Here is a 21,225-nt window from a genome sequence, read left to right as displayed (position 1 = left end):
CTGTAAACAACCTTTTTTGGTTAGAATTTGTGGATAATTTTGTCTTGCTGTTTTCTCTCAGGACAAGTTGATTAGCAGCCTATGATGAATCTCCCTCTGGCAATGTTTATCTTCCATTGACTTTGGAAAGGCCACAAGGAAATAAAGACTGGAGTTAGAACCACAGATGCTTTTAAATCTCTGGAAGCCTCTGCCCCACCTGCTACTTTCATTGCCTACTACTGCCTAGGTTCCCATTGCCGTCCTTGTGCTGGCCCTATGGAAAGCCAGGACAGGAAACCAATTCATTTTCAGTCAGATGTGGCAAATACTGGTTGCTTTAACCTGGATATGCTGATGGCAGTAGGGGCAAGGAAATAGGAAGGGATGAGTGGAAGCAGGAAAACACTGGATTTCTCTGTTTTAAGTAGTAATATTGGCATATGCAGGAATCATAGAATCATAGAATCAAAAAGGTTGGAAGAGACCTCAAAGATCATCAAGTCCAACCTGTCACCCAACACCTCATGACTACTAAACCATGGCACCAAGTGCCATGTCCAGTCCCCTCTTGAGCACCTCCAGGGATGGTGACTCCACCACCTCCCTGGACAGCACATTCCAACAGCTAACAACTCTCTCTGTGAAGAACTTTCTCCTCACCTTGAGCCTAAACTTCCCCTGGTGCAGCTTGAGACTGTCCTCTTGTTCTGGTGCTGGTTGCCTGGGAGAAGAGACCAACCCCCTCCTGGCTACAACCACCTTTCAGGTAGTTGTAGAGAGCAATAACGTCTCCCCTGAGCCTCCTCTTCTCCAGGCTAAACAACCCCAGCTCCCTCAGCCCCTCTTCGTAGGGGTTGTGCTCAAGGCCTCTCCCCAGCCTTGTTGCCCTTCTCTGGACACATTCAAGTGTTTCGATGTCCTTCTTAAATTGAGGGGCCTAGAACTGGACACAGGACTCAAGTTGTGGCCTAACCAGTGCTGAGTACAGGGGCACAATGACTTCCCTGCTCCTGCTGACCACACTATTCTTGATGCATGCCAGGATGCCATTGGCCTTCTTGGCGACCTGCACACACTGCTAGCTCATGTTCAGCCAGCAATCAGTAAGTACTCCCAGGTCCTTTTCTGCCTGGCTGCTCTCCAGCCCTTCCAATTCCGGCCTGTAGCACTGCATGGGGTTGTTGTGGGCAAAGTGCAACACCCAGCACTTGGACTTGTTGAATGACATCATGCATCATATTGGACTCTGCCCATCTATCCAGCTGGTCAGGGTCCCTCTGCAGAGCCCTTCTACCCTCTAACAGATCAATACCTGCTCCCAACTTGGTGTTGTCTGCAAATTTGCTGAAGATGGACTCGGTCCCCTCATCCAGATCATCAGTAAAGATATTGAATAGGATGGGGCCCAGCACTGATCCCTGGGGGACACCACTAGTAACTGGCCTCTAGCTGGATGTGGCACCATTCATCACCACTCTCTGGGCTCGGCCTTCCAGCCAGTTCCTAACCCAGCACATTGGTAGGACTAAGCTGTAAGCAAATATTCAAACTTTTCAGATTGAATGTTGGCCTTTAGTCATATCTGGCCTAAGCAAAAGCTTGATGTTTTTACCTTTGTAATGTTAAAATTGGTGAATTATGTGAATTATTTTTAAGGTTTTATGTTGTTCTTGGCTATAAATTGGAATTCTGTTAAAATGTACTGGAACAGAATGTAACCAGATTTGCCTGTATGGTATGAGGGACGTGGTGCATATTTCTGGGCTTGCATTTGTTTACTAGTTCTGTTCATCAAGACCTTAAACCTTAGAAAACAGATTTTCCTCTTTGCACTTTTCCCCTTCCTGGACTTCTAGTCATCTTCTTGCTTTCCAGTGAAGTAGCCTGTGTTTTGCAGAAGTAGCTACTCCCATCAAAAAGTGATTGAATACTTTATCTCTGCTTTTATTTGGCCAGGTTAGAGAATTTGCCATTCTTAAAACCAGGAGAAAACAGGTACTAAAATACTTTGGGCCTCCAGAGACATTGTTGCACTACTTGAAACGCTGCTTTTCCACAGGATGGTGCTAATCCAAACTCAGTCTGCCTTTAAAACACATGGAGCATACAATTTTTGTGTTGCAGCTTTCCTCAAGGGTTAGTGCAACATAGTTTCGTTAAATTGGGCAACAACAAGAATGCTTTGTCTGTATTCCTGTGTGAAAGTCAAAGCAAGAGCAAAACCTGCCTGCTTCAATGCTGTGTGGTTATTCTGTTTCACATGAGGTTGTAAACATGCAGGAAAGGCACTTTTGGAGGCAGGAAATTCCACTTTATTTTTTCCCTTACCTTTGTAGTCATGCAGTACTCTCCCAGAAAACTGATGAGCTTGTGAATGCCCAAAGTGTTTAATACATCAAGGACCAAGATGTGAGTTTCTGACAGTTTCTCCTACACTGTCTTCTAGTAGATCTGTGGATGACTCATTTCAGTAAGGGCTGGTAGACCCAATGGGTGATAGCCAACCCAAATCAAATCATGAAGATCAAGGCTGTTGTGTGATAGTCCACCACATAAACAAAGAAAAGAGCAATTCATAGAATGGCTTGAGTAGGAAGGGACCTTAAAAATCATTTAGTTCCAACCCCTCTGCCATGGCCAGGGACACCTCCCACTAGACCAGGTTGCTTAAAGCCTCATCTAGCCTGTTCTTAAACACTTCCAGGGATGAGGTGTCCACAACTTCTCTAGGCAACCCATTCCAGTGTCTCACCACCCTCACAGTAAATATCTTCTTCCAAATGTCCAATCTAAACCTACCCTGCTCTAGTTTAAAGCCACTGACCTTATAAAACTTTCCTCTTCAGGTTTCTTTATGAGGAGTTACAGTTGAAGACATGGGACTTATAATAAAAGTGTTGGCTTTTTGTAGCTAGTTAAAGACACTTTTGTGACATTTGTGCATAAGAGATGTATTCACTGAGTAGACTTTAAAACCACTTAGGTGTGAAAGTGTGCTGCTTTGTCTTTATCTGTTTTCCCACCATATGGGTGCTCAGTTACCTGGCCAGTGTAGATAGTGCTGCTGTAGAAAACCATGGTGGGAGAGCATACGCATGTGATGCAAGTAAGAGAGTAAGTTCTAGGGTCATCTACTGCACAAAGATAAGTTTAACAGTCCTTTATCTCCTGTTCTAGACCTGCTTCGTCATAGTGTGGGAAAAGAGATGACTTCTAGTTTTGCATAAATACTTTGTACAGACCTAGTTTGCTGACAGGAAACCTGCAGATAAAGCTTTTATTCATTTTAATACACCCACAAAGTTTCTAACTGGTTACATCCTGTTCTCATTACACATTTTAGCTGTGAGGGGTTCTTCTGAGGGTAAGTATTCTTTGTAGGTTCTTATTCTTGAGTTATAGCTGCTACAGCTGGGCACTGGCAATTAATAACAAAATTGACTGCTTTAGGGGAAGTTAGGTGCTTTATGCCTGATTTCTCTTCAACTGTTAGTGAAGGAAAAATATCCATGCAACTGTTTCTCTTGGGGAAGAAGGAGGAGTGTGTAAAGCACAATTATATATGGGAGTGCTTTGGACATCTTTAGGTAATGGTCAATGTGTTTTACTTTTAAAACAGTATCTCTCATGAAAGAACAACTTGAACAGCTGATGAAAAAACACAGCAATGTTACTTCAATTCACATGGATGTCATCAAGGAAGAGGAAAAGCTGTCCTCTTTGGTGAAGAAACACGACCTTGTGATCAGGTCAGAATTCAGTATAAAACTTGGCAGGCTCAGCTTGAAGTCACACTGCTTTTTGTCTCCTAGTTCATTGACCTAAATCATCACAGTAACCTTTTTTGTTTTTCTTTTAATGCCCAAGAACTGGGGTCCTATTTGTGTATGTAAATAGTTGTAACTGGCCACTGCCTTCCCTTGAAAGGGAACATCAGGACTTTCAAAGGGGCTTTGACTACAGCAACTCTGCAGAAGTGTTCACCAGTTACAAGGAGAGCCTCCTTAGTGTGAGAGGCCAGTTGTGTCCGCCAAAGTATATGCTCCTGGCATCAAATTTGCATGCTTGCAAGAGAAGGCAAAATTCTCACATCTCTTAAGAAAACTCTCTTTCCAGATATTGAAATGGGAGGAAATGACTTTGCAGTCCTTGCCATTTTGTCCCTTTTGGCATGGATGTCATGAGTGTTGCTTCCTTTCCATACAGAGCATGCCTTTCACAAAGTACTTCAGCGTGGTCATTGTAACGCAAGCTTTCTCAAGGATGGGTTTTCACTTTGCATCTTCTAAACCTGCAGCATGCCTGTTTAGAAGGTGGCCTTGGAAAGAGGTCAGTGGGGTTTTTTTTACAAAGAGAAGTATGACAAAAGATGCTGTCTAAAGAATGACTCCCCTATTGCCCTGTGCCCTGTTCTGAAGGGCATAGGTACAACAATGCTCTTCTGATAGGGTAGCATTTAACTTCTGTAGATATGAAACTGCCCAGGGCAAGGCAGGTATGACTGTTGCATTTACTTGAGCTCTTTTGTAGGTATACAAGAAACATTTGTGTGTGTCTTTCCAGTGACAGCAGAAGTAACTGTCTGGATTTTGATGTTCCATAATTCTCCTTCATTTGTAGTTTGCTGCCTTATTCAGCACATCCTTTGGTTGCTAAGAAATGTATTGACAACAAAGTGAACTTGGTAACAGCCAGCTACTTAACACCAGCTATGAAAGAACTCCAGGAGAGGTAGGTGGAAAGTAGAATCTCCCTGGTGTTGTTTCCTTCTTTTTAGTGCATTATCTGAATATTTTGCAGTCCGTTACACCTTTGACACTTACTGTGAATTTCTGTTTTCAGCTTTCTTTCTCTTTCTGTGATGGAGAAATAAGTACTTTTCCCTAAAGCTACATGTAAAGGCTGTGGCAGACCAGAGAAATGGGTGCATACCCTAATCTGGCCAGGCTAGCACTTTAAATGATGGAGTGTACTTTTCTGCGTGCCCCATCTTATTCTGTGTTGATGTGCTTTCCCCTCTCCCCTCAAACCTGTTTGAGCTGAGTTGATACTCAAGATGAGTAGCTGGACTGTCCTATTTCACCAGTGATAGCAAGCTTGTTTGATATCCTTCTCATTCCCCTAAACATAAACTAATTCTTGGGTTATTGTGTCTGTAATAGTATCCTCCTTCATGCCACCTCCTTTTTGGACAGGCCCAATGTAGTATTAGCTCTAACTGGTGACAGTTCTAATTACTGTTTCTCTTGTCCTACTTTATATGATTGAAAGTTTTTTTGGACATGGAGGAGCTCTTCTCATTTATGGTACTGCAAATTCTGAAGTGAATTCAAAAGAGTGAGATGAGAATTTTACCTGCATGTGTAGGCAGCTGTTTCAGTCCCCACCCTGATTCAGGAGCTGCTTAGGGCAATTATAGAATAGAATAGGGTAGGGTAGAGTAGGGTAGGATAGAATAGAATAGAATAGAATAGAATAGAATAGAATAGAATAGAATAGAATAGAATAGAATAGAATTAACCAGGTTGGAAAAGACCTTTGAGATCATCGAGTCCAACCTATCATCCAACATTATCTAGTCAACTAAACCATGGCACCAAGCACCCCGTCAAGTCTCTTCCTAAACACCTCCGGTAATGGTGACTCCACCACCTCCCTGGGCAGCCCATTCCAATGGCCAATCACTCTTTCTGTGAAGAACTTCTTCCTAACATCCATCCTAAACCTCCCCTGGCACAGCTTGAGGGTGTGTCCTCTTGTTCTGGTGCTGGTTGCCTGGGAGAAGAGACCAGTCTCCACCTGGCTGCAACTTCCCTTCAGGTACTTGTAGACAGCATTATGACCAGCTCTTTGCTGTCCTCTGTGTGAGTGCCTACCTGCACTATAGCACTGTTGAGGAGAATGTAGGATATTGAATAGCTGATAGGATTTTCCTTTTCCACCAGCCCCTAGATGTTGTAGTAAAGTAAGAAAAACCAAGACTACAGGGACACTTATAAAATGGTCACTCTTCAGCTTTGAACATCTTCTGTTTTTTCCCCCCCACAATTTGCAGACAGAGACTAGAATTTACTTTGTAGCGAGGTGTAATGGGCCTTTGTTGGAGTGATTTCCCAAATAAAAGGCCAGTGACAGTGAATATTCTGACAAGTCTGCATTTCTGTTATTTAGTGTAGAAGCTGCTGGTATTACAGTCGTTGGTGAAATGGGTTTGGATCCTGGTCTTGACCATATGTTGGCAAAGGAATGTATTGACAAGGCAAAAGAAGTTGGCGCTACGGTAAGGTTGGCAGGTAGTGCATAGCTCTGCCAAGATTTTATTAGTTGTTCCTTTAATAGCAGCCTATTTTGGGCATGTCACCAATGTGTGATGGACTCTGGACACCTTACTTCTTCTTATGCTTGGAATTCAGTGTCAACTCATCTAATTGGTGAGCCCATGAACTAAAATTGCTTTGCCTCGGTGTATGTTTTGGTTTCCTCTCCTTTATTAACAGTTCCTGCAATGTGACAGCTTGACACTGTTGGGCAGTGAAAATTCATTTGGTTTCTCCTGTCTGATATAGACCTTCTGACCTGGCCCATTTTGGGAGATAATGTCAATAGAAAGTTTAAGAAGGAATGGGGATTCTGCAGGGGAGGTCTCTTCTATTTGCATCTTTGTGTATCTTCTCTTCACTTTTTCTTTCCTGTGGATAAATGTGACAGGTTGTATCCTACACTTCTTTCTGTGGTGGCCTACCAGCTCCAGAGCACTCTGACAATCCCCTGAGATACAAGTTCAGCTGGAGCCCACAAGGAGTGTTGCTGAATACAGTTCAGTCTGCTACGTATTTGAAAAATGGAGAGGTGAAGTAATCCTTTCATTTCCATTTAAAGTCAGACAAAGGGGTGGTATTGGGCTAAGGAGGGAATGAAGAGTTTCTACAGGGCTGTGTTTACTTTCAAGCCAGTGACGGTTGGCTAAGGATGTTGCATACATCACTTAATGCCATGTTTGGAGCATGATGGCACCTGGGTGCTGCCAGCTTAATTCTTCCTTAGTGTAGGCAGGGTGATTGCAAGGAAGGAGCATGTTCTAATGATTAAAGTACTAGATTAAGGTTCATGTTCTGAGTTCAGCTTCCATCCCTGTTGTGTGTTGCCTTTGAAACTTAATTGCCCTGTCTTTGGAACTGTGAAACAAAGACAAGAGTGCATCCTTCTACTTGCTTTTCTATGTAGTCGTGTTTGCAAACCAAACAGCTGCATTTGCACAGGTGTGTAGCAGACCTCTTGATTTTGTTTTTCAGGTGCAATCTGTAATACCAACAATCCACTGAGTGGGTTTTGTGAAAGTATACAGTGTTTTCTGATGTGTTATATATGAGGACCTTTATGGTCTTTATGCAAAAGCCATTAGACTTACCTGAATAAATGTTACTCCATATTTTATGGAAAGATCATAACTGATTTGTGCAAAGCTATTGCAAGCCATTATCATGTTTCTACTTTCCAGTCCTGTCTGTTTGATCACTCCCACTTGCTCTGAATAGTTCCTGAACAAGGGCTCTTCATATGTCAAGGAGACTGCCTTGTATAACCGTTGCAGAGTTTAGCTAATTGTCTAAGCTCTTTGATCGGCGAAACCGAGAAATCTTTTGAAATGTCTTTATCATGAGATTTTGGTGCTCAGGTGTTCTCACTGCAGTAGGAAAGGGGATTGGATCATTATTTAAAAAGCAGCAACATGTGGTTGTAAGTTTCACGTGGAGAATGTGAAAATATTTCTTATTTATTTCTGACCTTGCTCACCGATTGCTAGGAAAAAAATAGATCTGTGTATGAATGATTCATTTCTGAGAACATTATGCAAGCTTATCAGTAAATTGTGTAATTTTGCCCCCTTACCACTAAATCCTTAGCTGTCTTTGACTGTTGTGTGTGGGAGAAAGGTTGTTTTCAGGTAGCTTTGGAAGGCTATGGGGAAGATTTGCCTTTGTTCGAATTAGAGAAGGGTATGTTTAGTCTTTGACTCAGAAAAGGATGTAAACATCTTGTAACTGAAGGAGAGAAATTAGGCAGAATTTGGTTGGATGTGTTAAAATATTGTTTTGTTATTCTGACCTATTGTATGCCTTAATTATATGCATGCCAGTAGAAAATGGCCAATTAAGATGTGACACATATGCCTTCTGCTAGACTATATAACTTTGCTGTATAACATAATAAGCATCTTCACCTGCTTACATCTTGTCCTGGAAGCTGTGCTCCAGGTGAACAGAACAATTATATTACAACAGTTGTGCAGGATTCTTCCACACTAGTGTCTTATCTGAGAAACACCTTAAGATCTTTCAACAGTGCTGCAGACTTTATTGCTTGAGTCTGTCTTCTAGACTGAAACCTTGCCCCTTTGCTCAGAAGTCACAGAATGAGTTTGTATTGATGCTGCATAGCAGATCTGTGCATCAGCTACTTGAAGGTAGCAGGGTTCAAGACTTTGTCTGGGTGTGATTAATATAACTTTGTGTTCCTTCAACAATGTGTTCTCTCTGTGCTTTGTAGCTGCAAGTAAAGATACACACAGGTAGCAATTTTACATCAGTACGTTATCACCTGATTGATTTTAACCTTTCAAAAAGACACAAAACTCCATCCTTCTCCTTGCATTTGCTTTCTCCTCCCCCATAAAAGAAGAGAATAAAAAAAAGCAGGGAGCCTATGGGCAGAATTTCTCTTCATGGTGGTGTAGTTTTGGGAGGTGATCCAAAATTACACCCATGTAAGTGAACTGGGAGCCACCCACCGTAATATAAATACTTCAGGAATTAGCAATATATGTGAGCTTGTTTTAGCCCTTTGATTAGTAAGGGCTGACATAATGCACATTCCTCACTGACAGGATAAGCTTCAATGGCTTGTGCAATTGCTTCGTTCAGATTGTGCCTTTGTTTGCGCCAGTAACGTTAAGCATATTGTTCCCTTTTCTCTTTTGAGCGCGCTTCATCTTTTCTGTTGTACCAGAAATCACAAAGCCCTGCATCAAAATAACGTTGCTGTTCTTTCCAAAATTTAGATTGTCAATATTCCAGCTGGAGGAGCATTGCTTGATTCTGTTACCCCGATGGATTTTTTCCCAGGATTAAATCTCGAAGGTTTTCCTAACAGAGACAGTACAAAATATGCTGAGCCATATGGTATCCAGACAGCTCACACTTTATTGAGAGGCACCTTAAGATACAAAGTAAGTTGTTGTTGTTATTATTAGGTACTGTTTTCCTCAAGTGATGAATGTTGTAATTTCAGGAAAACGCTGTATTTAAGTCAGCCTTTTATAGCTTTGCACTTGCTGTTTATGAGCTCTCTGTTATCCTAACTGGGAGATGGCTGAAAGCATTCCTCTCATTTTTTTCCAGTGTAGCTTTATGTGGTTTATTTGACAGGGGTTTGTTGCAAATCAGGAAACTGGGGACTGGATGGAGCACTTGGTCCCATGGTTTAGTTGATTAGATGGTGTTGCATGATAGGTTGGACTTGATGATCTCAAAGGTCTTTTCCAACCTGGTTAATTCTAATTCTAATTCTAATTCTAATTCTAATTCTAATTCTAATTCTAATTCTAATTCTAATTCTAATTCTAATTCTAATTCTAATTCTTTGTTCTAGGCAGCTGGTCATTTAGCTTGCCTAGTCTGTATCTGTCTTTCTTTTTTTCCTCTGGCTCTGATTTGGTGTCGGATCAGTAGAAAATGGAATGGAATGGAATAGAATAAGAATAGAATAGAATAGAATAGAATAGAATAGAATAGAATAGAATAGAATAGAATAGAAATAGAATAGAATAGGAATAGAATAGACTAGAATAGGAATAGAACAGACTAGAATAGGAATGGAATAGAATAGGAATAGAATGGAATGGAATGGAATAGAATAGAATAGAGCAAAGTAAAACTTCAGATCAATAGAAGATAGAATAGAATAGAATAGAATAGAATAGAATAGAATAGAATAGCATTAGAATAGAGTAGAGCAAAGTAAAACTTCAGATCAATAGAAGATAGAATAGAATAGAATAGAATAGAATAGAATAGAATAGAATAGAATAGAGCAAAGTGGATCTTCAGACCAATAGAAGATAGAATAGAATAGAATAGAATAGAATAGAATAGAATAGAATACTGGCATAGAGTAGAGCAAAGTGGAGCTTCAGACCAATAGAAGATTAGAACAGAATAGAAGTAGAATAGAAGTAGAATAGAATAGGAGTAGAGTAGAATTAAATTAACCAGGTTGGAAAAGACCTTTGAGATCATTGAGTCCAATCCAAAATATAAACAATATAAAAGATAAACAGAAAAAATATAAATAAAATATAAAATATAAACAAATGTAAAAAAAAAATATAAAATATGAATAAAATATAAACAGAAAAATTGGAATGAGTCTGATGGGTTTGGGTGATGCGTGTTGGTGCGATGCATTTTTAAGACGACCTGTTCTCTTGGAGCTAACAAAAATTTGAACTTGCAGTTTGTTGCTTATGCTCTTTTATGGAAGACAATGTAAAAATCATGTTTTCCATCAAAATGAGAAAAAAAATTAAGTAAGTAAGTGTAACTCTTTATTGTGAGCATTTTTAGCATTTTGTTCAGTCAAGAAATGTGTTTTCCGTCTGAGCAATAGACTCTTCCTTTAATTTGTTAGGTGCACAAAGCAGAATCAAACCAATATTTATTCTTTTTTTTAATTATTAATTTGTTGGTCAACATACAGTAAGTAGGAATAAGCCTCAAACTGTGCTGAAGGCTTGAAAAGGCTTTTATGGCTCTTGTGGCATGTCTGTTAAGGTTTATGCCAAGGTTTAAGTTAATGTTTTGTGCACGGCTTGAGGAATGTGTATGTCCTTTCCCTCTTCATTCCTCTGTTGCAATACAACAGGATTTCTTTATTTCTTGGAGGGAGGCTGGCTTAGCAAAAGAAGATGGAAGGCCAGTGTGGGGAAATGAAGGTTACCAATTGCAATAGCTCTCTTTTTGTCAGTCTAGATACGGTCTCTTGTTCAGAAGCTAAAAATATGTGGAAGGCATCTATCTCGTCATGAAGTCTTAATATGACAGTACCTACTCATCCAGTTGGTGCCTGGTAAAATTTTCTTCTTTTGTATAAGCATTAGCACAAGGAAAAGCAAAAATGTCAAGATGACACTGAGAGCTGTTAAGAATGTGTTGCAAGAATGATATTACAGTGGCTAGTGCTGTTTTTTTAACTCCCCAGAGCAGGCCCATCACTTTGGTTTGGGGTGATGTTGGTAGGGTTGCATGGAATGGCTTACCATACCTCTACCTGTGTGGTGCCTACATGCCAGAACATAGTGCTGAGCAGGGCAGAAGTTAGTGTTGGCCCTTTGCACATGTTGCTCTGTTGCAGAGCACAGAGCAATCCATTCAGTGTGGAGACTCACATCTCCTGAGTGCCTTTTATAGATTAGGGTCAGATAGCTGATGGAGTCAGTTTAAAAAGATGTCACAGAAGTCTCTCACTGCAAGCCATCTGAACTGATAACCCAGTGCTGGTGAAGGTGGCTCTGACTTATAATTAACCCTCTTTCAGAGTGCTGTCTTTCAACCATTCTGTTTGTTTACTGTGTTTCTAGTCACTTGCATACAAGTGTCTTCAGGTATCCAGCAGCTGTGTGGGAATGTTCATGGGATATAAATATGAGCAGAAACCAGCTGAGACTTTTTGTTGTCATGCAGACTGTTGCAGCCTTTGCAGTTTCTTTTAAATACCATTCCACCACTCTCCTGGTTTTGTCTCTGACATTCCTGAAGGAAGGATACAAACACACAGAATTCTTACCTCTAAAATCAGTTTATTGGATGCCCATACAATCACAGAGGTGTATAACTGGGGTGAGCTAAGCTCAGCATTTGGGTTCTTTGTATTTGGTAGTTTGGTTATGGGCTATCTGGCTGATATTACCCTGTCTATAATGTGCTGCAGTTGGAAATAGTGCTGGCCAGCTTAGCCCTCTCATCTCATTAACTGATGCTACTTGCTGTGGAAGTATTGATGTTAGAATAAGTCATTAAAGAGTGTATTGAAAAAGTAGAGGGAGGGGTAGAGAGGGCCTGAGGAAGGTATCCCTCTGTAGCAGTAACCCCATTGGCTTTTTGTTACTGTGGCTGTCTTCCCATGGGAATATTTCCTAGCACTGCCATGGTTATGTCCTTCACTACATTGAAACCAAGGAATAATATTCACCTCAGTTTCAAGTGATTGTTGTTCTTAACCATGTTATTCTTTCTTTTCAGGGATACTCTAAAGCTATGGGAGGCTTTGTAAAACTGGGATTAATTAACCCAGATCCTTATCCTTTGCTAAGCTCAACCACGCCACCTCTAACCTGGGTGAGTGACTTTGATTACTTTCCCTTCTTTCCTCTATTGTATTAATATTTTTCTTATTGCTAGACTTGGGTGTGCTTGCAGCAATGGGAATCTTGTATTGCACCCATCATCTTTGCTTTTTGTTCCTGGGAATCAGGAAGATTTTCTTCAGCAGGAATATAATACAGTGCTGCAACAGGTTTCTCAGAGAGCCTCCAGTGTCAGATATTCCAGGACTTAGCTAGACAAAGCCACAGCTGACTAGAGTGTTGGTGTTACTCCTGCTTCAAGTTGGACATTGAGATAGATGACTCTCAGAGGTCCCATACAATATTTTTATGAGTTGTCTTAAATTTTATTTGGAATCCAGTCTACAGTGCTGTGAGTTTGCAATGGTGCTGAGTGTCAATATTGGTACTGGCCCATGATCTTCAGTACAAAAGTGTTTTTTAAGGCATCAAGAAGTAAGATTATACTGAGTATATTATTTTTTTATGTTAAAACTCTGTACAAACATTTATTTGTGTGTGTGTTTGTGTCTTCTCTTATGCTGCCTTTCTGTCTTGCTTACTGATGCTTCACTTCATCTTAATCTCTGCCTATGATGCATGAATCCTGCTGCTGTTACATTTGAGTCGAGGTTTTGGTTGTCTCTGTGGATGAAGAAGGATACTTCATATTTTGGTTGGGTATAAAGTGAGCTGAATTGGCAAGCAGTGGTTTACTTGTCAGCTCTGTTTGTCTTGTGAGAAATTTTTCATCCATTTTGGAAACGTCTGTGAGTCTAACTGTCTGCTGCTCTGGTGAACAAAACCCACATCTGTCTCCTGTTTTCTTCCTTGTGCTTTTATTAGCATTAATCTGGAAAAAGACACTAGGCTTATGCTGTGTGAAGGTCTGATGAGAGTAGGGTATTTTTCTCATGATGCTATTATTTCAAGCATGTTTTGAGTGTTCTCAAAACCTTGGAAGCACAAGGTGAAGAGGCCCAGTATTACTTGTCTCTTACTAACACACAGCACTGCTTGTCTTCTCAAGCTCTGAGAGTTTGTGGGCTGCCATATGGGAATTACTTTTATCTTTTTGAGATTATTTTTGTTCGCTTTCTATTTTAGGGTTGGTATCTTCAAATTCTCTTTGCAAAGACAGGTAGAATTTCCAGTCATTCTGAGCCTCAATGAATAAGTGTACAGTGTAATGTAATCTGTGAACATAACTATAAACTCACTGTAAATGTTGTCTCAGCAATGTTGTTACATCTCAGTACTTTCCCTTTATCTACTGCACCTGGGAAACAAAGGAGATAGCCTAACCTGAGTTTCTGAACAGCCTCCACAGTTTTTCTTTGCTTCACATTTTGTTCATAGGTCTGTTTATTATTCATCTTGCTGAGAATGAAGCAAGCAATAATTAGTATCTATGTAGCACAAAATGGCCTTCAGATATGCACAAAAATATGGTAATATTCCCAGAGCTTTATTCATTTCACCAGTCTGTTGCTTTCCTTTTGAAAGGGACATTCTTCAGTTCCATGCTATCTGGAAGATATCCATAAGTTCCTGACTCTCTGGCCGTCTTCACGTGGCTTCTCTTTCTCCTTAACATCCTCCCAATGTTCCCTTGTTTATGCAGATTTCTGTGTTCGTTCTTGACTGACAAAGGAAGGGATAAGACTAACAGTAGGAGGAAGCAGCTGAGTGGTGGGATACTGTAGTGGTGTAATGCTTTAGCCCACAAGCACCAACAATAAAAGCACAGCTAAACTCAGCTGGAGAAGCGAATGGAAAGCTGTATTTAACAAGCAATGATGAAATGCAATGAATATATACAAAATATACAGTATTTACAATATCATACAAGAATTTACAGGAAATAACACAACACAGATCCTCCTGAGGAGAATCCCCCCTCAGGTTCCCCCAAAACCTCTCTCCCCCTCCTTCCCTTTCCCGTAGTAGTTAATTAGCTGAAAAAGGAGAAAGAGAGAGAAAAGGATATTAAGGGAAATTCATTAGCTCAAAGCAGTTGTTAAGAAAGTTAGTTATTCTTATCATTATGCAGTTCAGGGTTGACATGCATGCAGTCTGGCCAAGAACAAAAGTCAGAACAGCCTGAAGCTGAAGTGAGTGAGAGAAAACAATGTGAGAGCCATTTGCTGTGGTACGTCTCACATCTGACCAATGAAGTTCATTTAGAATTAATCTTTGTTTTCCTTTTTACACCTAAACATTCAACTAGAGCATTCTGCAGCTGTCCTTTTCTTAAAGGCACAGCCTAACCTGTCACAGGTACAAAGTGTTTTAGGAAAATATGGCCTCTGTTTTCACTTGTTGCAGTTAAAAATCTCAAACTGCCTCGCTTTCCCTGTATGCATAACTTGTCTTCTCAGAAATCCTGGGTATTAACTGAGCTTAGGGGACAAGTGGGTTCTTGAAACCTTGACTGAAAAGGAGTGGGAACAAATATTAGGCCTTCAGAGGCTTTTTTTCTTGTGTTTTAATACAGAATGAGCTCATGTGCAAAATGGTTGGAATTAAGTCGCCTGCTGAGTACCATGTTCTCAAAGAAGCTGTGTTTAGCAAACTGGAAAAGGACAAAAGTCAGCTGGAGGCAGTGGAATGGTAAAATGCTCCAGTGAATTTTAAAGATTAAAACATAAATAAATAACTTTGCAGTTCTGTTCATTTTGATTGATGTTGAGGCTGTTGATAGGCAATGATAAAAGTCTGTCTCATGTCTTTCGCTAGGCTAGGCTTATTGGGAGATGAACCAGTTCCAGAAGCAGATTCGATTGTGGGGGCTCTGGCAAAGCACATGGAGAAGAAGCTGCCCTTTGGTATGTGAGAAATTAATATTTATTTTTTTCTTATGTTTTGAGTGGAAAAAGTCATAGAATCATAGAATCAACCAGGTTGGAAAAGACCTCAGAGATCATCAAGTCCAACCTATTACCTCATACCTAACACCTCCTGACTAACTAAACCATGGCTTCAAGTGCCACATCCAATGCTTTTTTGAACACCTTCAGGGATGGTGACTCCACCACCTCCCTGGGCAGCCCATTCCAATGGCAAATCACTTTCTATGAAGAACTTTCTCCTCTTCTCAAGCTTAAACTTCCCCTGATGCAGTTTGAGACTGTGTCCTCTTGTTCTGGTGCTGGTTGCCTGAGAGAAGAGACCAACCCCCACCTGTCTACCAACCTTGTTTCAGGTAGTTGTAGAGAGCAATAAAGTCTCCCCTGAGCCTCCTCTTCTCCAGGCTAAACAATCCCAGCTCCCTCAGCCTCTCCTCATAGGGCTTGTGCTCAAGGCCTCTCCCCAGTCTCATTGCCCTTCTCTGGACACATTCAAGTCTCTCAATGTCCTTATTAAATTGAGGAGCCCAGAACTGGACACAGTACTCAAGGTGTGGCCTAACTAGTGCTGAGTACAGGGGCACAATGACTTCTCTGCTCCTGCTGGCCACACTATTCCTTATTCAGGCCAGGATGCCATTGGCCTTCTTGGCCACCTGGGCACACTGCTGGCTCATGTTCAATAAGTACTGTCAATAAGTACTGTCAATAAGTACTCCCAGGTCCTCTTCTGCCTGGCTGCTCTCCAGCCCCTCCAACCCCAGCCTGTAGCACTGCATGGAGTTGTTGTGGCCAATGTGTAGAACCTGGCACCTGGACTTGTTACATGCCATCCTGTTGGACTCTGCTCATCTGTCCAGCCGGTCAAGGTCCCTCTGCAGAGCCCTCCTACCCTCTAAGAGATCAACACCTACCCCCAACTTGGTGTTGTCTGCAAACTTACTAATGGTGGACTCAATGCCCTCATCCAGATCATCAATAAAGATATTGAACAGGAAGGGGCCCAACACTGATACCTGGGGGACACCACTAGTGACTGGCTGCCAGTAGTTCTTATCAGCCTTAACTGGATTAATTTTTTTGCCTTCATTAATAAACCTTTATGTTAGGTTGTTGTGTTGTGTTTCTTTTTAATGCCCTGTGGTGTTCTCTGCTCCCCCTGTTTATCCTTTTCTTTCCCTCTTGCATTTATTATTTCATCTTAATATTTTTGTCCTCCTTAATAATCCCTATCTTAAGTCACTTCCCTGGTACACATGCTGTGTGTGTGTAGTGCTCTGCTCATCAGGAGCCTTATCTTGATATGACTGAAACACAAGAAGTGAACAATTTGTGTGCTTTTCTTTTAGGCACTGGAGAGAGAGATATGATTGTTATGAGAAATGAAATAGGTCTCAGGCATCCTTCTGGCCATTTGGAAGACAAATTTATTGATCTAGTTGTCTATGGTGATAACAAAGGATATTCTGCAATGGCTAAAACAGTAGGATACCCCACAGCTATTGCTGCTAAGATGGTTCTAGATGGTAAGTGGCTGTTCAGACTTCACTAAAAGTATTTTAACCCTCTGTATCTTCCTACCTGTAGGAAGCAGATGTGTAGTGTTTCTACAATGTGTATATATGTATATTAAAAAGAAAATAAATTATTACTTAGAGAACTTTAGCAAGGAGGTTGGACTAGGTCATCTCTAGAGATCCCTTCCAACCCTTACCATTCTTTGATTCTGTGATCTTTAGTCACTTAAACATTTCATTGGTGTAGAGGAGACCTTTAGCATGGTAAATTACAATTGATTATGCCACAGTGAAGCAAGCTAGCATATACCTGTGCTGAAGAAACTAGCAACTTCCAATACTGCTTTCTGGATTGGTGAAGTCTGAAGCTTGGGATATATGACCTGATCATGTTATATATATATATAAACAGGTAGACTCTGCCTAGTCATCACTGTGCCTGAGGAAATATCACAGAATCACAGAATCACCAAGGTTGGAAGAGACCTCAAAGTCCAACCTGTCACCACAGACCTCATTACTAAAGCATGGCACCAAGTGCCATGTCCAATCCCCTCTTGAACACCTCCAGGGATGGTGACTCCACCACCTCCCTGGGCAGCACATTCCAATGGCGAACGACTCTCTCAGTGAAGAACTTTCTCCTCACCTTGAGCCTAAACCCTGGTGCAGCTTGAGTCTGTGTCCTCTTGTTCTGGTGCTGGTTGCCTGGGAGAAGAGACCAACCCCCTCCTGGCTCCAACCACCCTTCAGGTAGTTGTAGACAGCAATAAGGTCTCAATGTCCTTCTGAAACTGAGTGGCCCAGAGCTGGACACAGTACTCAAATGTGTGTTTTTCTCTTGCTTGTTGTTCTTCATCTTTAGAACTCCATTCCTCTGGCTAACTGAAATGAGCAACATTATGTGTTTTTTTTTTTTAACAACCCCACCCCAACAACCCAAACTATGAAGTTTAGGTGCTTTTCACCTACATGCAGATTCACAACTTTATGAATTAAATTCAACCTGTGTATGCTACTATGTTCTTCAAACATTGTTTCCTTCTTCTTTGATCCAGTACTGATGCTGTGTGAGAACATAATGCCAGAGTTCATAAATCTGTGTGTATGTATATATATATGTAAAAAATATTATAAAAGAAAATTTATGTAATTGCAGATTGATATTTGTATCTGTCTGCCAGATGCTTACTCAGCCACTCCCTCAATCCTCTTCAATAGGACAGGGAGAAAACAAGATGGAAAAGCTCGTGAATTGAGATGAAGACTTACCAGTTACAGTCAAGGGCAAACTTGGGAAAAAAACCTACCTGATTTATTGCTAATTAAAATAGGTTTGGATAGTGGAAAAATCCCACAAAAATATTCCAACAACACTTGCCCTGTGCATTTTCCACAGCTCAAATGTACCTCTCCATTTCTGACTCTTCAGTCTCTTCCCTGTGCTGGGCTGCAGGGGAGTCTTGGCTCCGGTGCCTGGAACACCTCATCCCTGCCTCTTTCTCTGACAGTGGTATCACAGGACTGTTCCTCACACTTCTTTTCTCACTGCTGTGCAGCATTTTCTCCTTCCTTAAACAGATATTCCCAGAGGTGCCACTATCTTGGCAGAGGGGCTCAGCCGTGTCTGTGGTGGGTCAGTTGGGGTCAGCTGGAACTGACTGTGTCTGGCATGGGGCAGCCCTGGCCCCTCCTCACAGAGGCCACTCTGTAGTCCCCTGTTACCAAAGCTTTGCTGAGTCAACCCAGTAAAGCACTTAACACTTTCTCTCCTGCCTTTATTTCAGGTGAAATAGGTGCCAAAGGCATGGTTACACCGTTGACAAAGAATGTTTATGGACCAATACTTGAACGTGTTCGGGCAGAAGGCATTGTGTACAGTACTTGCAGTGTTATCAAACAGTAACTGGAAGCACTGGAGTCAGTTGGGGTTTCTCTTTGTCTGGGTCCCCCCACTCCTTAGAGAATCTCAATTTGGACCAGCTAAAGGCAGCACCTGCTGTTTCATACTCATGTGATGCTTTCCATAAAATGAGTTGCCTGACTTGGATGTAGAAACTGTAGATACCCAAATGCATGATTTGTGGCATTTTCCTCTTCAAACTGTTACGCTGTCATGTGCATTTCAGCATCAATCAGATGTTTTTGATTAACAGTTTATTTTGCAAGTGTGTAGGGTTAGCGAGACATTTAATCTAAAGGAAAAATCTCTTAGGGAGTTCTTTTATGGTGGAAGAGTCTGGCTGATGAAGTCCATTGATTGAGTTTGATTGTTCACCTGATAAAAATAATTTATCAGAATAACAGAGATGGAAGTGGTACTGAAATGTTATGTTTTGATCACCCTTTCCCTTTAGAGGCATTTGTGAATATTCTCACAATAACAATATGCAAGGTATAGTTTAGAAATCCTCTACTATTAGCCAATAAGATTCTATTAAATCTTGAAACTATGCAGTTGTTAACTATTTTAAACCTAGACCTTAATATTTTTTCAAATCCTTTTCTTATGAATGTAAAAAATGGATTGGAAGAGGGAGGAAGTTTAAAGCAAGCCTCCTCCATAACCTTTCCTGTGACAGAATGGAAGCCGTTTGCAATATGTTGAAACACCTGCTGTTATGCCTTGCCTTGTGCTGTGAAGAGAACAAACTAGCATCTAGCTCTGCAGTTAGGAAGGGTATTATGTAATGCAAGACAGTTAATATGCCTAGAAGCTGCTCCAAATTGTTTACTCTTGCCAGTCACACTTTGTGCCCACTCCAGGTTAAGTACCGTTGCAAAGGGAATAGACTGTGTGGGATAAGCAGCTTTGAAACGCAGTAGGCGTAGAAGTTTAAATCACTGGGTTTTGAGTCAGCTTCCAGCCTTTTGCTATCATGTTTCTTTGAGAGTCTATCCATACCACTCAGTATAGTGTCTCTTTAGACTGATGACTTAGCCAGTGTACCAGCTTATTTGATGCCAAGTGCTGTGCTGCACAGATGTGCCAGCTCTAGCACCAGTTTAGCTGCATCAGCCCAGAACTGAGCTTTAGCTTCTCTCTGACAAAACAGCAGTTGCCTTCTTCCAGTTCAGGGCTGCTTCTGTGGCTTTTGCTCAGGGATTCCTACATCACCATGCAATGCAAGCATGGCTTACACTTCATCATCTTCTGAGTTGTAATGCTGTGGGCAGATACCATTTGCACTGGTATCTGTGCAGCTGCCAGGAGCTCCCCTTTTCTACAATTGAATACTGATGCTGGAAGCTGTCTGCTTTCAGCTTTGCTCACAAGTGCACTTTGCTGATAAACGCACAGCCTTTTACCTCCTGAGGAAGCATAGTGTCATGGTCCCCGGGGGCTGGAATTCCAGGTGATGCTCTGCCTGGTAGCAAAAGCAGCTATACTAATAGCTACGGTTTTGATCTCGAAGTCCTACTGCTCAGGACTTGAATTTTCTTTGTGCATGTATAATGAACTAGCAACTGCAATGAAGAGAAAGATGAAAGGAGCCAAAGGGAGAAGGGATAATGAAGGGCAGGTATTACTGTCAAAGAGGAAGGCTTTTTGTACTGAACCACTGAATGCTTTTGTACTGTCAAATATGGACTCTGTTACAGTGCCATGCCTTTTCTGAGTAGTGGATGAAATCCTTGCTCCACTAAGTTGTTTTCACTTCTCACTGACCTTGCAGGCTGTTGATCTGTTGTACGACTGATACATGCAGCTGGGGTAAGGATGGAGCCTTCAATGAATGTTGTGCTCTCTCTGCTGCCTCCTCCTTCCCCAAGCAGATTGAAAGTCTACAATTAAGGGTTGAAATTAGACCTTGATCTACTGGTCCCTTCTAGTCCAGTGCTTGGTAAGACCAGAATTTCACTTTAGAATTCTCTGTTACCTATTTTACCCCACCAAGACACAATCATGGCGTTGTGATTCTAAATATATGCATGCACCTTGCTTACTTTTCTACCTAGAAATTGCAGTATGCAAAGAAAATTGGAATTTTGAAAAAGAATGTAATCACTTTGGAGCACAAAAAGAGTGAGCACTACAGAGTGTGTTCCTCTAGAAACAGAGCTAATATTTTTGAAGCATTTTGTATCAGAATATTTCTGTTCTCCAGTGCAATGCTGCTTTTGTTTTCTAAGTTTAGGCTTGAATTTATTGCTCAGCTTTTGTATAAAGATTAGACTTCTCAGTTATCTTTGAATATTATTGAAAAGCTAATTGTATCTTAAACACAAAATTGCTTGAAAAATAAATCTGAAGCCCCACATTTAATTGTCGTGTCATCTTTACACTTAATGTATATGAATGCTATTTTATTCCATCATGGTTGTATTGTAAGGATATCTATACATGGACTTCTCTATGTACATGAAATAGCTTTCAGTACTTCTTGCTCAACTCACAAGGGATCTTTCAAGTAAGCATCCACATCTAACACCCATAGATACCTTTATATAGACTAGCATAGCATGGAATGGAATGGAATGGAATGGAATGGAATGG

General features: G+C 41.0%; 1 protein-coding gene across 3 annotated transcripts in view; it reads left to right on the top strand.

The window, feature by feature from the left end:
- AASS (aminoadipate-semialdehyde synthase) overlaps positions 1 to 20,989 on the top strand; it is a 33,810-nt gene extending 12,821 nt beyond the window's left edge. For all 3 annotated transcript variants that reach the window (XM_068165238.1, XM_068165229.1, XM_068165247.1), the window contains 10 exons: positions 3,602 to 3,731; positions 4,603 to 4,713; positions 6,154 to 6,262; positions 6,691 to 6,831; positions 9,041 to 9,208; positions 12,279 to 12,374; positions 14,859 to 14,974; positions 15,101 to 15,189; positions 16,560 to 16,736; positions 18,515 to 20,989. In XM_068165238.1, the coding sequence (XP_068021339.1) occupies positions 3,602 to 3,731; positions 4,603 to 4,713; positions 6,154 to 6,262; positions 6,691 to 6,831; positions 9,041 to 9,208; positions 12,279 to 12,374; positions 14,859 to 14,974; positions 15,101 to 15,189; positions 16,560 to 16,736; positions 18,515 to 18,633 (1,256 nt within the window). In that variant the 3' untranslated portion in view covers positions 18,634 to 20,989. The remainder of the gene's footprint in view (positions 1 to 3,601; positions 3,732 to 4,602; positions 4,714 to 6,153; positions 6,263 to 6,690; positions 6,832 to 9,040; positions 9,209 to 12,278; positions 12,375 to 14,858; positions 14,975 to 15,100; positions 15,190 to 16,559; positions 16,737 to 18,514) is intronic.
- The last annotated feature ends 236 nt before the right edge of the window (positions 20,990 to 21,225 follow it).

Source organism: Melanerpes formicivorus, unplaced genomic scaffold, assembly GCF_026170545.1.
Source record: "Melanerpes formicivorus ecotype bairdi unplaced genomic scaffold, bMelFor1.0.p_v2 SCAF_3, whole genome shotgun sequence".
Taxonomy (NCBI): Eukaryota; Metazoa; Chordata; class Aves; order Piciformes; family Picidae; genus Melanerpes; species Melanerpes formicivorus.
The sequence above is the reverse complement of the archived record's forward strand: the minus strand, read 5'-3'. Positions and strand labels throughout refer to the sequence as shown.